The 15,192-nt window shown below is 35.6% G+C and overlaps 1 protein-coding gene across 1 annotated transcript; it reads right to left on the bottom strand.

Annotated features, from left to right (window-relative positions):
- Positions 1-4,437: 4,437 nt before the first annotated feature.
- Positions 4,438-14,804, bottom strand: LOC106070702 (putative ankyrin repeat protein RF_0381). The gene is made up of 2 exons (XM_056017397.1): positions 14,685-14,804; positions 4,438-8,140 (listed from the first exon to the last, which is right to left on the bottom strand). Exon 2 carries the CDS (start codon positions 7,830-7,832, stop codon positions 5,412-5,414), a length of 2,421 nt encoding a protein of 806 aa, XP_055873372.1. The 5' UTR covers positions 7,833-8,140; positions 14,685-14,804; the 3' UTR covers positions 4,438-5,411.
- Positions 14,805-15,192: the final 388 nt, after the last annotated feature.

Raw genomic sequence — 15,192 nt, 5'->3', positions numbered from 1 at the left:
TCTCGTAGATAAAATAAAACATTTGATAATTATTGCTATTGAGTCTTTTCTATATTGGAAATATAATATTTATTATATACAGTATGACTTCACTAAAGTAAAGTAATTCTGTACGTAGTAAAGAATGAATAAAATACAAACTCTTAATTTTCACTAATTATCCATATCCCTACCCGAACTTGGCCCCCTCGAAATCCGTTTCGCATAGTGCCCCATAATGGTTAAGTCAGACCCTGCTATTTAGTGACTGGTGTATACAGAGTAAATAATTTGTTATCTCCCCCCCCCCCTCTTTTTTTTTCGCCGCTAAACTTATGTGGGGTAACTTTAGTCCGACTTGCAGAAAAAAAAGAGTGATCTTTCCATGACTTCCTGGTGGTGTCCTGACTGTAGAGCCATGAAGAGAATTATATATATAGAGATTAAAGCATTCAGGCGAAGATACATTACGTGCCGGACAATTTCTTGATTAGTATATGGCGTGAAAATTTTCTTTCACTGGAGAATCTATTTTCTCTTTGATTTATAAAAAAAAACTTTTTTTCATTGTTTCATGTAGAAGCGTGCATACAGATGATAATTATTATTTGTTTACAAGCTGCTTGCTTCTTTTCCTCAAAGGCCCTAATCTCATTTTAATTTGATTCAAATTTTTAGAAAAACAGAAAACAAAACAAAACAAAAATAAAATTTAAATTAAATTTACAACTAGACAATACCTCTTTATACAATTTATACAACAACAACACCGATAGCAAAGACAAACAGACACAAACACTCTTTTGTTCCCCTGGCAATCAAATCATTAAATAAGAACAATCTGGTATAAACTTTGTCACATGTAAACTAAGAGTGAGTCTGGTGTGAATGTACACTTTGGTTTCTTATAGTTATAATGTTTTTTGTTTGATGTAATGCACAAATTGTAAGACAAGTTTCCATACGGATAATAAAGATTATTATTTTTTTTATTATTATTAATTACTGACTAATTAATGTTAGATAAAAAAACAATGGAACATTTTCTACCCCCTCCCCCACCCAGCCCAAGAAAGAATCCTTGTTAAGCGCATTTAAAGATTACTACACTTTAAAATATTCCAATGATAGGTCTTCAGATCTAGTCTTAGAATACGATACAAACAATTGTCCTGAGCATTCATTTATCGAACTCTTGAATCAATAATGTATTACATTCGGAAATTTCCAAACGCTACAGTACTGTTACGATTCTCTTCTACTCAGGCCTTCTGTAAACACTGCTTAACACAACACAACACATCAACACATCAAGAACTTGACAACAAGGCTCCAAATAATCTGGTACTTTAATAAGGGTCAAATTAAACAGCCAATGCGACACAATTGGCAACACAATCAACTGTTACAACGTTAGACTGTATATCACTGTACTAAACTCATAGCTCTACTGTCTCTTCCTGGACTCATACGTTTCACTGGAGGACTGCACCAGGACCGACTTCATGGCTGACTAACAGTCCCGTTCTCAACGCTATCCGGTCTTGAACTGCGCTTTCTTACACACTGTGTCTCTGGTCTACCCAGGCTTACGATCAGATGACCATAACACGGGCGCTATTCACGTGCAAAGTTCATGCCAGTACTGTCCCTTGCCTTACAATATAGCACGCTAAACTGGCCTGAGTCACATATGTCAGCTGATCATACACTGTTAACCATTTTGAGTCGCGAATAGGATTATGACAGTACTTTCAAATTTTCAAGGACACGATAGTCTTTTCAAAACCGATGCTGGATCTAGATCTAGATCTAGTTCTCTAGCCAAATTTTGTTTTTTATTTTCTTTTGTACTATACAGTTTGCCAAACAAGCAAGTCATTCTATTCTCAGTGATATACATCAACTGGTTCAAATCGTTAGAGCCGTTTTTAAATATCGATGTGCAGGTTTCACTTATCCAGGTTCCATGAAGGTGTGACGTGAACAGACGTATTGTAAACATGAAACGAAAGAATGTTACACACACACACACAATTGTATTAAGTGTACAAAGCGGGGGGGGGGATTATAATTGTGTACTTTTAAACGCATTTTATCGTCCACGGCATGTGGGAGAATTAGTTTGCGAGTGAGTGTATATTGTATGTGCATATTTAGACTTAAATCCTCCCTCGCTGTTAGGAGCATAGAACAGCGAGCTCTATCCACAGAGATCGGCCATAGGCGCAGTGCCGGCCTTAGATAATAGGTGCCCTAGGCAAAGTGAATCTGATAACGCAAATGAAATAGAAAAATAATTAGAAAAAAACAAGATGGAGTTTGGGTTATCAAAAACTCAAAGGCGGCCCTCGACTGAATATATATAAACTTTTCTAAGTCACATTGCTTATAATAGACTTTGGCGCACTAATTCTTGTAGTATTTTAAAAAAAATAAAATCAATCCTAATGACGTCAAAGAAAAACACGAATATTTTAATAGCATTTATTTTTAGCTTAAATCTTTACGAGTGACGTCAAAGAAAAAAATATTTTCCACTACGTCTCACGGCCCTGTTAGACTAACAAAATGTCTTTATCAACATGAGAGAGTTGATGAGGGTTACTAAACATAGACGCACAAGTTATTTTAGCATTTCATTTAAAGAATTCATTCTATATGATGGTAAACGAAAAAAAAACACAAACATTTCCACTAAATTATCTGGCCTAGTTAAAATAAAAAAAAGGATGCGATTTTAAACACTAGAAAGATGACGAGTTCTTCTAGCGTTTCATTTAATAAAATGATACCAAAATGACGTCAAATAAAAAAAAAGTTTTTATTAAGCCACACAGCTTACTTAGACTAAAATGTCTTTTTCAAACCGAGAGAATTGACATGCATACTAGGCATTAGTGTCCAATAATAGTAACGTATAACAGGAGTCGGATATGCGATTTCAAACAATCATTTGACGTAATTTTTATTTTTATAAAAAAAATATTGGGGAAGACTTCTTAGGCTATGAAATATAAGTCATTGTAATGATTGACCTTGCCATAAATTTATTTTGAAATATTTTTTTTTGTTATCAAGTGCAATCTAATTTGATTAATTAATTTGTAGAGCGAAGGATAAAGATACTATTTAAAACTCCGGAACAAATTATTTTTCGTCATGAGTTTTTGAGACGTTTAAACAAGAGAATTAAATGTAATAAAAGTTAGAAGAGAAATACCAAACATTTGTTGGCATTCATTTGCTTTTCACAAAAACATCCAGAACAAAATATTATAGATGCTAAAATTATTGCGATGTTTTGGGAGGAAAATTAAAGGTGAGATCAGCTTTCAGATTTTCAGCACTTTTAACCTAACAGAGGCACTAAGAAAATAATGCTGATTACACTTTTTGACGAGGTTTGTGAATCTGTAGCGACCGTTAAACTATTGTACAATAATTCCGAAATAGATAATCGATTAAAAAAAAAGTGCTTAACAATTACATACAAGATGTATTCTAAGCCTTTATAAAGAAACAAAAAAGTTTTTTTTTTAAATTTTAGTAGCTAGTTTGCCAGAATAATCACATTTAATTAATATTTATATTTGTAGTGAACATTTCTTGTACATTTACAGATGTATATAAATATGTGATAAAGCTAATACACAAAAGTATTTCTTCGTTAACATATTGTAGAAATTATCTCCCTTTCATTTATGTATTGTTTTAGAAGTGGTGTATTTTTTGTTGTTGAAAAAATCGCTTGCATAATTAACTTTAAAAACAAGACAGTTGGCTTTTAGAAAACAAAAAGTAGCCGTTGCAAACTTTGAAAGCCACGACGCAAGTGAAATATGAGTTTATATCTCTTCTAGTTTTTTTAGTGGGTCAGTAGACATTTAGTACAAACCTAATAGCGGCTTTTCCCCTCACGAAGGCCGCTATAAAAACATTAAAATCACGCAATGTATTAAAAACCTAGTACACTCCAACAATAACTTTGATGGCAAGTTTCTTAATTTTTCCCCAACTTTTTTTCTTAGTATCCTGTGAGAAGTCCGTCAACAATCGGAGGCCCCATGCGGCCGCCTAGTTTGCCTATGACTAAGGCCGGCCCTGAGAGGCGACTAGTACAGACTCTTTCCTGCTGGTGCCAAAAAATTTTAGGTTAAGAAAGTGCGACGCCATGTTATACGCGGTTGGCCTTGTCTTCGCTTTCTTATTGTCAGCTTCTATGATCTATGATCTCAGAGTAATTAGGGTCAAAGGTTGTAATGCAAAAAAAAAAAAAAACCACAACATTTTGGGTTAGTTATCCAGAAATGATATAGAGTCGTCAGCCGGTTGCAGTGACTGACCTTGCCATAAATTTATTTTAAAATATATATTTCTTTTTGTTATCAAGTGCAACCTAATTTGATTAATTAATTTGTAGATCGAAAGATAAAGATAGTATACATACACAACGTACAGGTGAACATCTTAATAAGAAATATTTTATTATTATTCATGAAAATAAATAATCAAGCATTATTTCTTATTTTACATAAGATCGTACGGTGCAGACAATCACAGTCTCCAGTAAATATTAAGCATTATACAAGGTAAGTTCTACACCAGTAATTCAGGTTGTGACACAGTGTAATGAGGTCAGTTTGACTAGGGAATATGAATCTGATGAAGATATTGTAAAAAAATTATTTTCAACCACTAACATATGCTAGGTGAAGTGGAATGCTCTAGAACAGTGTTTCCCAAACTATTCCCCAAAAACCCCAGTGTTCCGAGATGCCTGAATAGGTGTTCCAAGAACTATTGTTATAATTAACTAATAGGCCACCACGTAATTTAATCTCTCTAAAAAAGAATCAAAGTGTTCCACTAAATGCTCAGGATGTGCAAAGTAATCTGTTAAGGAAAAAGTTTGGGAAACATTGGTCTATAACAAGTTTCTGAAAGAAATAACATTAAATGATGACTTTGTAAGAGCGATTACTTCACTCTCAATAACCAATGATAATTAATTAAGAAAAAAGAAAAGGAAAAATGTTACAACCAACCCGCAAAAAAAAAAAAAAAAAATCCTGTTTCCTCAGTGTAGAGAAGATTCTAATTTGTTAATAGGAAACATTAAAAGACTTACTTTTATCTTGGTCTTCACAATTTAAAGCTTTGATTTTGTTTACCCACTTAAACACACACACACACAAACTCTTAGCGCCATGGGATTAATACAGATGGAGGTTAAGGGTCTCGCTTGGCAGTAGCCTAGAGGTAAACACATAGGCTACAATATGGATTTCTAGACCAAGGCTCACATTTACTGATTCCAATTGCTTAAATAGTTCTAAAAATTGTCAAAATTTCTGGCATTCAAAATACAAAGCGTACCTGTCTGGCATAAAAATAATGTGCTAGTCTTATTTAAAAATATTTTTAAAATCTCAAACAGAAATTTCAGCCTCCGGAGATAGGAATAAAAGATTGTTTTTGAATATCTGTGGAATGGGAAGTTTTGCTACGCGTTCATCTCTGTCTCCATATAAACCAATACACGTTGACACTGCGATGAAGCTCAGCTTGACCAGGGACAATGGTTGGGATCTTAAAGACTTTGCAAAGTCAATAGCGTCAGTTGAAATAAAAGAAAACGGAAACCTGTTCAACGAATGTAAATGATCCCAATTAAACTGTTTTAGAAATTCCAAGTCCTTGTTGGTCATATAATTATTGAGCAAAATATATTTGGTTATATCGACATGTCCCAATTCCAAAAAAACACGAAATGGAGATGTTTCTGTCACGTGACCTCCTCTCACGACTTCGGGCTCTAAGTAAACTCCAATACGCCATAAAAGTCTTAACAATTTTAGGTCATTAGAGTAATACCAGTTTAAAGAATCTCTTTGGTGATTCCGTAAACATGTAACAATTATTTCACGATTTCTTGAACTTAATTTCTGATAAACTAACTTCTGAAGCTCGGCACGCAGACATTGAAAGCATTTCATAGGCTGGTGCACACGAAAAAAGTCACAAAATGTACTCCTGAATATAAGAATATCAGTGTCATTCAAAATACTAGATCTCGCTCTACAAATATTCTTAGTGCAATTAAGTAAATACATTAAAGGTGTGCTCCCAGATAAATCGTAAATGTTGATATCAGCTCCACACTCCATCAAGATTTTTAAACAATCTTCCGAAGCTTCATATTTAGTTGCATAAATTAATGCGGTTTTACCTAAACAATCCTGTTTGTTTATATCCTTTGAAGCTAATGTCGTAAGAATTGAACCCCATAACTTTAAAGACGTTTTAAACACTATCATAAGAGCGGTCACGCCATCTTTGTCCTGTATACCAACATCAGCTTCAAGACTTAGAATATGTTCAATTAATTGGTTTGAATGGAAATGTTCAATGGCATACATAAGCGCTGTCCTACCATGCACATCTTTTGTGTGAATCACCTCAATTGTTGCCAACTCTTTCAAAAGAGCTAAAGGTAAATTCCATTTCATCTCCAGCGCTAAGACAAAAACAGTTTTTCCTTCCTTATCTTGTAAATTTCTATCAGCCCCACAGTCTAAAAGAAATGGGATCAAGTCTGTGTTGTAATAAACTGCATACATTAGAGCAGAAAGCCCGAATGATTTCTCTTGAACATTTAATTGGTTATCACAAAGTTCTTTTAACATCTTAAGATCGGGGCTCGGAATGTTCTCTATCGCATACATCAAATGTGTTCTGCCGTCTTTGTCTACACTGACACAATTATCATTGTGTATCTTTGTCTCAGGGACATCATAAACCAAAACTACGTTCATCTCCTTAACACATCGGATTAATGCTCCACCGAGAAGAACTTTCACACTAAGGGGAGGCAAGCGATACTTATTATTGAATGCATACATCAAGGCCGTTTTTCCATACTGGTCTTGAACGCAGGGGGAATCCCCTATTACTTGGTACAAACTCAACTTGGAAATGTTCATTCTAGAAATGAAGACATACATTAATGCAGTTCTTCCTTTACAATCTCTTGCATTAACATCTGGGTTTAAGTTTAAAATGTATTCCAAACTTTCACGTGACCCTTGCATAGCTGCATACATTAATAAAGTTGCTCCTGAAGAGTCCTGACAGTTAAGTTTGCCGATTTTCTCAAACACATCTGCTAATTTGCGAAACGTTTTAAAACTAATTTTCTGGCCATTGTCTTTACAGTGTTTCAAATTTGAAAATTTAGTCAAACAAAGTCTTAGTTCTTCATTTTTGTTCTCTGTTATTTTTTTACTTCGATCACTCTTTTGTTCAACTGTATCTAAACCACTAGATTGTAGAGATATATCAGTAAGACTAAAATCACTTCGCCCTAAAAGATCCATCACATGAATACTACCCAGTCTTTTGGCTTGTGCAAATGCAGTTTCTTGTAATTTACCTGTTTTTAAATTGACATCAGCCCCAGACTGGACCAAATGTTTAACTCCATCTATATTGTTTTCTGCTATACAAATGGAAAGTGCTGTCAAGTTTTTATCATTGAACAGATCAACTTGAGCCTCGTTTTCTAACAACTTCTGTAAAACGTCATTTCTATGGGCTCTGGCAGCAAACATCAGGGCAGTTTGACCTTTGGAGTTCTGTACATTGACATCAGCACCAGATTTAATAATAGCTTCAACCAGACAGATATCTTCCCCGTTCTCGATGGCTAGAGTCAACAAAGTTCTACCTCCAGGATAAATGCAGTCAATGCTTGGAAACAAATCTTTTATTTGTTCTGGACTTTGTCTTGCTTTGAACAAAATACTATGACTTTGATTCTTTTGTTTTGTATGGCGTTTTCGATTAGCCATCTTTAAATGAATGGTATTATAAATTATATTTTCTTAAATTAACAAAACTTTGTTTGATCTTCATTAAGTCATGAGGCTTAATTAGGACATGAGTTCTTTAAGCGTGTTGGCCTGGAACAATTTGTTTTAGTTTCATAAGACTTTTGATATTGATGATCAATTAAATAAAAACTAATTCCACAAAACACTATAGCGATTGTAAAAAGCTTTTATGAAGTGTGTCCTCCTTATTGACAGCATCCATCATGGTGACCTCAAAGATGTTATGAAAGCGTCAGTCTTGCGTCAAGGTTTTACTTTGGAGTTTTCTGTAAAGAACAAACAATTAATTAATATAATAGAACTTAGTCTAGAATCTTTCTCCACTATTGGACGCCCCCCTTCCCCCCCCCCCCAAAGAAAAAAACAACAACAACAAAACGAAGTAATTAATCGGAATTATTCACAAGAGTGATGTAGTACATTTTAGGATAATGACCTATAACAAAAGATTGTGTCAGAAATACAGTCTGTTCATATATAATGATAATAATAATAAAAATCTTCTATATATATAATTCTTTTCATGGCTCAAGAGTTTGGACACGCAAAAAGAAGTAAAAGAAAGATCACTCTTTTATTTCTGCAAGTCGGACGAACTAGAGTTACCCTAAGAAAAAAAAAGGGTGGCGGGGGAGAACAAGTAGTATTCACCTGTCACAAAATAGCAGACTTAACCGTTGTGACCAAGAAGTCAGGGAAAGATCACTCTTTTTATCTCTACCCCACGTAGTTTTAGCGTTCTGCGAAAAAAAAGGGGGGGGGGAGGACGACAAGTAATCTACTGTGTATTCATCCGTCACTAAATAGCAGGGCCGGACTTAACCATTGTGAAACGGAATTCGCGGGGCCCAGTTTGGGTAGGGATACGGATAATAAGTGAAAATTAAGAGTTTATATATTTATTAGAAAATACATTCGTCTTTGCATTTATATTCATTCTTTACTACGCACAGAATTACTTTACGAGCCTTGCTTGTAGCAAAGTCATATAATACATCATAAAAATTCTATTTCCTAGATAGATCACACTCAATAGCAAGAATTACCAAATGTTTCAATCTATCTAAGAGTATTTTTGACCTCAAGTAATTCTTCATTAGTTTGAGGCGCGAGAAGCTACTTTCACCAGATTCCACAACTACGGGTATTGCATAATGCTGTTGTTTTTTTTTCATCGCGCGTAGGATTGGCGTTTTCTATTTTAAATGACACCCAAATTTAAAATTGTTGTCTATATATTTCAGGAAATTTTTTTTTGAGTTTTCAAAAGATTTTAATAATTTCCGGAGTTTTTCATGACTTTTTCGTATATTTTGCAATTTTAGGAGATTTCAAGGAGCTTCTGGTAAATCAGGAGGCTGCGGGAATTCTGTTATAAGTTATGGTTTAATTTAATAATTTACACCTAGGAATAGCGCGGGTCCACTGCGATCGCTTAGGTTGCATTGGCCTAAGGCCGGCCCTGCAAAATAACGGCGTATGCTACGCTGTGGGTCGACTAGTAATAATAATAATAAGGCTTGTCTTCGAGTTCGAAGATTAATGAGGAATGTAGTATTTCCTGTGGCTCTCTTCTATGTATAAGCAAATCCGACAACATTTTTATAGACATATATTGTGTCAGCAGTACAGGCTGTCGATAGATAATATTGATAAAGGATAACATTAACAGTAAAACATAGCGAGTTCAACAGTCTTGATCCAGATCCAGATAGAAACATTCAAAGACCGCATCACAAACCAAGAGATTAGAGACAGGGTTACTGCAGCGATTGGATCCCATGATGACTTGCTAACTGGCGTAAAAAAACGCAAGCTTCAAATGAAGATCATCGGGGCTCGCAAAGACCTTACTTCAGGGAACAGTACCAGGAAAATAAAAATAGGCAGACAGAGAAAGAGATGGAAGGACAAGATAAAAGAATGGACAGAGGAATGGAGAAAGACGTTCAACCGTCCAATAGTGAATAGACTAAGGGATAGGTAAAGGTAAAAAAATAAAAAACAAGAAAATTAAAATAATTTTTTAAAGTTATATTGAGCGTATTTGTATCAATTATTTTAAGTCATTTATGTAATTAAGTTTGTAATAGAGCTAGACTAACAAAAAAAAAAACATTTATAAAAATTAAAAAGAAAGAGGGAATTGAATTCGAACTTATGGCTCAAGCCTTCTCAGGCTTTTCAAGCCAACACGGTAACCACTCTGCTAGCGGAGAACTTATGGTTCAAGCCTTCTGAGGCTTTTCAAGCCAACACGGTAACCACCCTGCTAGCGGAGAACTTATGGCTCAAGCCTCCTCAGGCTTTTCAAGCCAACACGGTAACCACCCTGCTAGTGGAGAACTTATGGCTCAAGCCTCCTCAGGCTTTTCAAGCCAACACGGTAACCACCCTGCTAGCGGAGAACTTATGGCTCAAGCCTCCTCAGGCTTTTCAAGCCAACACGGTAACCACCCTGCTAGTGGAGAACTTATGGCTCAAGCCTCCTCAGGCTTTTCAAGCCAACACGGTAACCACCCTGCTAGCGGAGAACTTATGGTTCAAGCCTCCTCAGGCTTTTCAAGCCAACACGGTAACCACCCTGCTAGCGGAGAACTTATGGTTCAAGCCTCCTCAGGCTTTTCAAGCCAACACGGTAACCACCCTGTTAGTGGAGAACTTATGGCTCAAGCCAACACGGTAACATCCTAAACAAACACTTTGCATCAGCATTCTCAGCCCCAGGAGACAAAGACATATTACTGAATTTGAACCAAGTAGACAACATAGAAGATATAGTAGTACAAGAAAATGGAATTCAAAAACTATTAGCCAACACCAAACCAAATAAAGCTTCTGGACCTGATGGTATTCCAGCTAGATTACCCAAAGAACTAAGCAATGAGCTAGCCCCAGTGTTCAAAATACTCTTTCAGGCTTCACTTAACCAGGGCAGAGTACCAAAGGACTGGAAAGAAGCTAATGTCACCCCCCTATTTAAAAAAGGAGAAAAATCTGACCCAAGAAACTACAGTCCAGTATCACTTACCAGCATCACATGTAAAATCCTAGAACACATAATATGTAGCAACATCATAAACCACTTAGACAAACATAATGTCCTCATACCATACCAACATGGCTTTAGGAAATATAGATCATGTGAAACACAACTAATAGGACTAATTGATGATTTTTCAAAAGGTTTAGATAATAGTGAACAAATAGATGCTATCTTACTAGATTTTTCTAAGGCTTTTGACAAAGTTCACCACCATAGTTTGCTTAAAAAATTAAAATATTTCGGCATTAATGGTCCACTGCATCAGTGGATTAAAGATTTTCTGATAGGGAGAGAACATACTGTAATAATAAATGGCTCTAAATCAACACCGATAACAGTAAACTCAGGTGTACCTCAAGGAACAGTCTTGGGTCCACTACTATTTTTAATTCACATAAATGATTTACCAAATTGCATTACTTCAGGAACAAAAGTCAGATTATTTGCAGACGATTTCATAATATATAGAACAATAAAAACTACACAAGACACAGATATTTTACAAAGAGAATTAGATGAATTACAGAAATGGGAATCAAATTGGAGCATGTCTTTCCACCCAGAAAAATGTCAGTTGTTAAGAGTAACAAAAAAACTAAAACAAATTAATTCCACTTATCTTATTCATGGCAAACCAGTAACACAGACTAAAAACGCAAAATACCTAGGTGTTATAATAAATGAAAAACTGTCATGGAATCCACATATTGATGAAACTACAAAAAAAAAAATCAAACAAAGCATTAGGATTTATTAAAAGAAATTTCTATAAATCAAATAAGAACATAAAACTAAAATGTTATTTAACCTTGGTTAGGCCAATAATAGAATATGCATCCTCCGTTTTGGACCCCTCAACTCAAGAAAACATTAAGAAACTAGAACAGACACAAAATAGAGCAGTGCGATTCATAACAAACGAATATTCACATTTGACTAGAGTAACACTTTTAGTAAAATCACTAAATTTAGAAAGCCTTCAGGACAGAAGGCTCAAAAGTAAAGTAGCAATCATACATAAAACACTGAACCATAATCTTCTAATACAAAAACAAAGTTTAATAAAATACTCTGAAAGACACAAAGATAAAGGCACATTCCTCGTCCCATATGCTAGGGCAAATTTGTACAAATACTCCTTCTTCCCTATTGCTATTAGAGCATGGAATGGGTTGCCTGAGCTAGCCAGGAAAACCAGTGACTTGGCAGAATTTAAGTCATTGGTTAATATGCATGACTAAATGCATGACACGTAGGACGTAATCATCTTCTTTTTTTAAGTAACGTCTGTATTATATAAGATAAGATAAGAAGAAGATGGAGAACTTATGGCTCAAGCCAACACGGTAATCATAAACTAAAAAATAAACACTTTTTAAAACTAAATTATGCATAATCAATGCATATTATTCATTTATATACATTTTTCTAAAATTGATTTGAGATTAAATTTTCAAGAACTCTCTTTCTTCTCAAATATAGCATGCTTTCAGTATTTTCATTCAAAAATGGATCTTTAAAGTTTTTGAAAAAATTGTAGTGGTCTCCACAAAAATCTTACCAAGGGGCCTCCCCATACTTAAATCCGGCCCTGCCTATAGACTCTAAATGTTACTAGTAAAACAAATTAATATGTAGATATGACAAGGTCATTAGACTTTTGGTAATAAACAGTACTGCAACATGCTGTTCACATTGTTAAATATAGATACTTTATGTAGTCCTATTGTTATTTATTTTGTTTAGAGGCCTTCCAAATTATTTACCTAGAATTGCCTAGCACAGAAAATCATAAATAGCATGTAATAGCACTAAGAAAAAAAAAGGAAATTATTGAACTTGTTGACATGAGAACATACAATTATAAAAGTTTCGATTTCATTGTTCATGACAACTTTATATTTTTTGTTTCATGTAGTCCTGAGATCTCTCCACATTCTGCCCTCCATCTTTCTCTTCTCCCCAGCCCTCCATTTTTCTCTTCTCCCCTGCCCTCCATCTTTCTCTTCTCCCCTGCCCTTCATCTTTCTCTTCTCCCCTGCCCTCTATCTTTCTCTTCTCCCCTACCCTTCATCTTTCTCTTCTCCCCTGCCCTCTATCTTTCTCTTCTCCCCTGCCCTCTATCTTTCTCTTCTCCCCTGCCCTCTATCTTTCTCTTCTCCCCTGCCCTCCATCTTTCTCTTCTCCCCTGCCCTCTATCTTTCTCTTCTCCCCTGCCCTTCATCTTTCTCTTCTCCGCTGCCCTCCATTTTTCTCTTCTCCCCTGCCCTCCATCTTTCTCTTCTCCCCTGCCCTCTATCTTTCTCTTCTCCCCTGCCCTCCATCTTTCTCTTCTCCCCTGCCCTTCATCTTTCTCTTCTCCCCTGCCCTTCATCTTTCTCTTCTCCCCTGCCCTCTATCTTTCTCTTCTCCCCTGCCCTTCATCTTTCTCTTCTCCCCTGCCCTCCATTTTTCTCTTCTCCCCTGCCCTCTATCTTTCTCTTCTCCCCTGCCCTCCATCTTTCTCTTCTCCCCTGCCCTCTATCTTTCTCTTCTCCCCTGCCCTTCATCTTTCTCTTCTCCCCTGCCCTCCATCTTTCTCTTCTCCCCTGCCCTCCATCTTTCTCTTCTCCCCTGCCCTCTATCTTTCTCTTCTCCCCTGCCCTCTATCTTTCTCTTCTCCCCTGCCCTTCATCTTTCTCTTCTCCCCTGCCCTCTATCTTTCTCTTCTCCCCTGCCCTCTATCTTTCTCTTCTCCCCTGCCCTTCATCTTTCTCTTCTCCCCTGCCCTTCATCTTTCTCTTCTCCCCTGCCCTCTATCTTTCTCTTCTCCCCTGCCCTTCATCTTTCTCTTCTCCCCTGCCCTCCATCTTTCTCTTCTCCCCTGCCCTCCATCTTTCTCTTCTCCCCTGCCCTCTATCTTTCTCTTCTCCCCTGCCCTTCATCTTTCTCTTCTCCCCTGCCCTTCATCTTTCTCTTCTCCCCTGCCCTCCATCTTTCTCTTCTCCCCTGCCCTCCATCTTTCTCTTCTCCCCTGCCCTCCATCTTTCTCTTCTCCCCTGCCCTCCCCCTCTCTTTATTGTTTAATTCCCACTCCTCTGAAATAAAATTTATTGTTTTCAATGTCATGTTTGAAAGCATTCAACTTTAATATCATGTAACAATTAAAGTATGTGTTTATAAATGTCTTATTTTACATTTGTCATAAGGCTTTCAGCTTATTTCATCATGATTTAAAATTATGTTTTCAAAATAAAGTTGATTTTCTATTATATTTAAATATTTGAACTATTGTTTTATATATTAATTTGCATTTATCTTCTTTTTTTTTTAATTTGTGGAGTTTGTGATTTATCTATTTAATTTTTACAATCTTATTGGTATAAACCACAATAAGCCTAGATCTATAAATAAAAAAAAACCATTTAAAACAAGTTTAAAAGAGAAATGGAAATTTAAAAAATATAAACATTTATTGAAAACAATAAAGCCAATAACAAAATTAGATATTCTGGTACATTTCAAAAGACATAGATAAAGAAAGATTAAAAAAAAAAGAAATTACACATCAATTGTATATAGCCTAATTTTATTATTTTCTCTATGTTTGTAGACCTAAGCTAAAATGTCTACAAAGAAGACTTTGATTTAACACTAAGACATAACATAGTCTGCAATCTACAAGTTCAAATGACCTAAAATTCGATATATTTAGTGATGCGTACTACGATTGAACCAACAAAATAAAATAAAAAAAACTAAACTAAACGCAACTAAAAACTTACTTTTTTTTTTTCAATGATAGATTCCAGATGTGTTTGTAAGATTAACAAAGTCATGAATACGAAATGTAAATCGATCTCGTTCAACCCGAACGTTTCCCTATACGAAGAGCTGACACAGTTTCCGGATTTTCCCGAATGTTTTTTTTTAAATCTGTATTTCCAAGAAAGGATTTTGTATTTCTAAAATGAAGCGTCTATTTTTAGAACTGCTCTTTCACACGTGTTCTGTTTCTATGTGTCTAAAAATAGCGATGACATAAGGTTGGAGCAGGATAGATCATTTTTAAATTATTAGCGCCATTCTATTTTAGTTCTATGCTATTTCGATATATATATATTCTGCTGCATCAGTCAAGAGAAAGAAGAAGAAAGCTACCCTGTCAGCTAGCCCTAGGACAGATGCATATACAAGCACTAACTGTGGCAAACTCTGCCGTTCCAGAATGGGCTTGATCAGTCACACTAGATTCTGCCACGTGTCAAGACGAAACAATGGCCAGTGAGTCAT

Source organism: Biomphalaria glabrata, chromosome 18 (assembly GCF_947242115.1).
Source record: "Biomphalaria glabrata chromosome 18, xgBioGlab47.1, whole genome shotgun sequence".
Lineage (NCBI taxonomy): Eukaryota > Metazoa > Mollusca > Gastropoda > Planorbidae > Biomphalaria > Biomphalaria glabrata.
Note: the sequence above shows the minus strand (reverse complement) of the source record. Positions and strands in the feature narration are given on the sequence as shown.

Coding starts and splice junctions, on each gene's coding strand:
- LOC106070702 (XM_056017397.1), bottom strand. CDS start 7,832: ATGGCTAATCGAAAACGCCATACAAAACAAAAGAATCAAAGTCATAGT.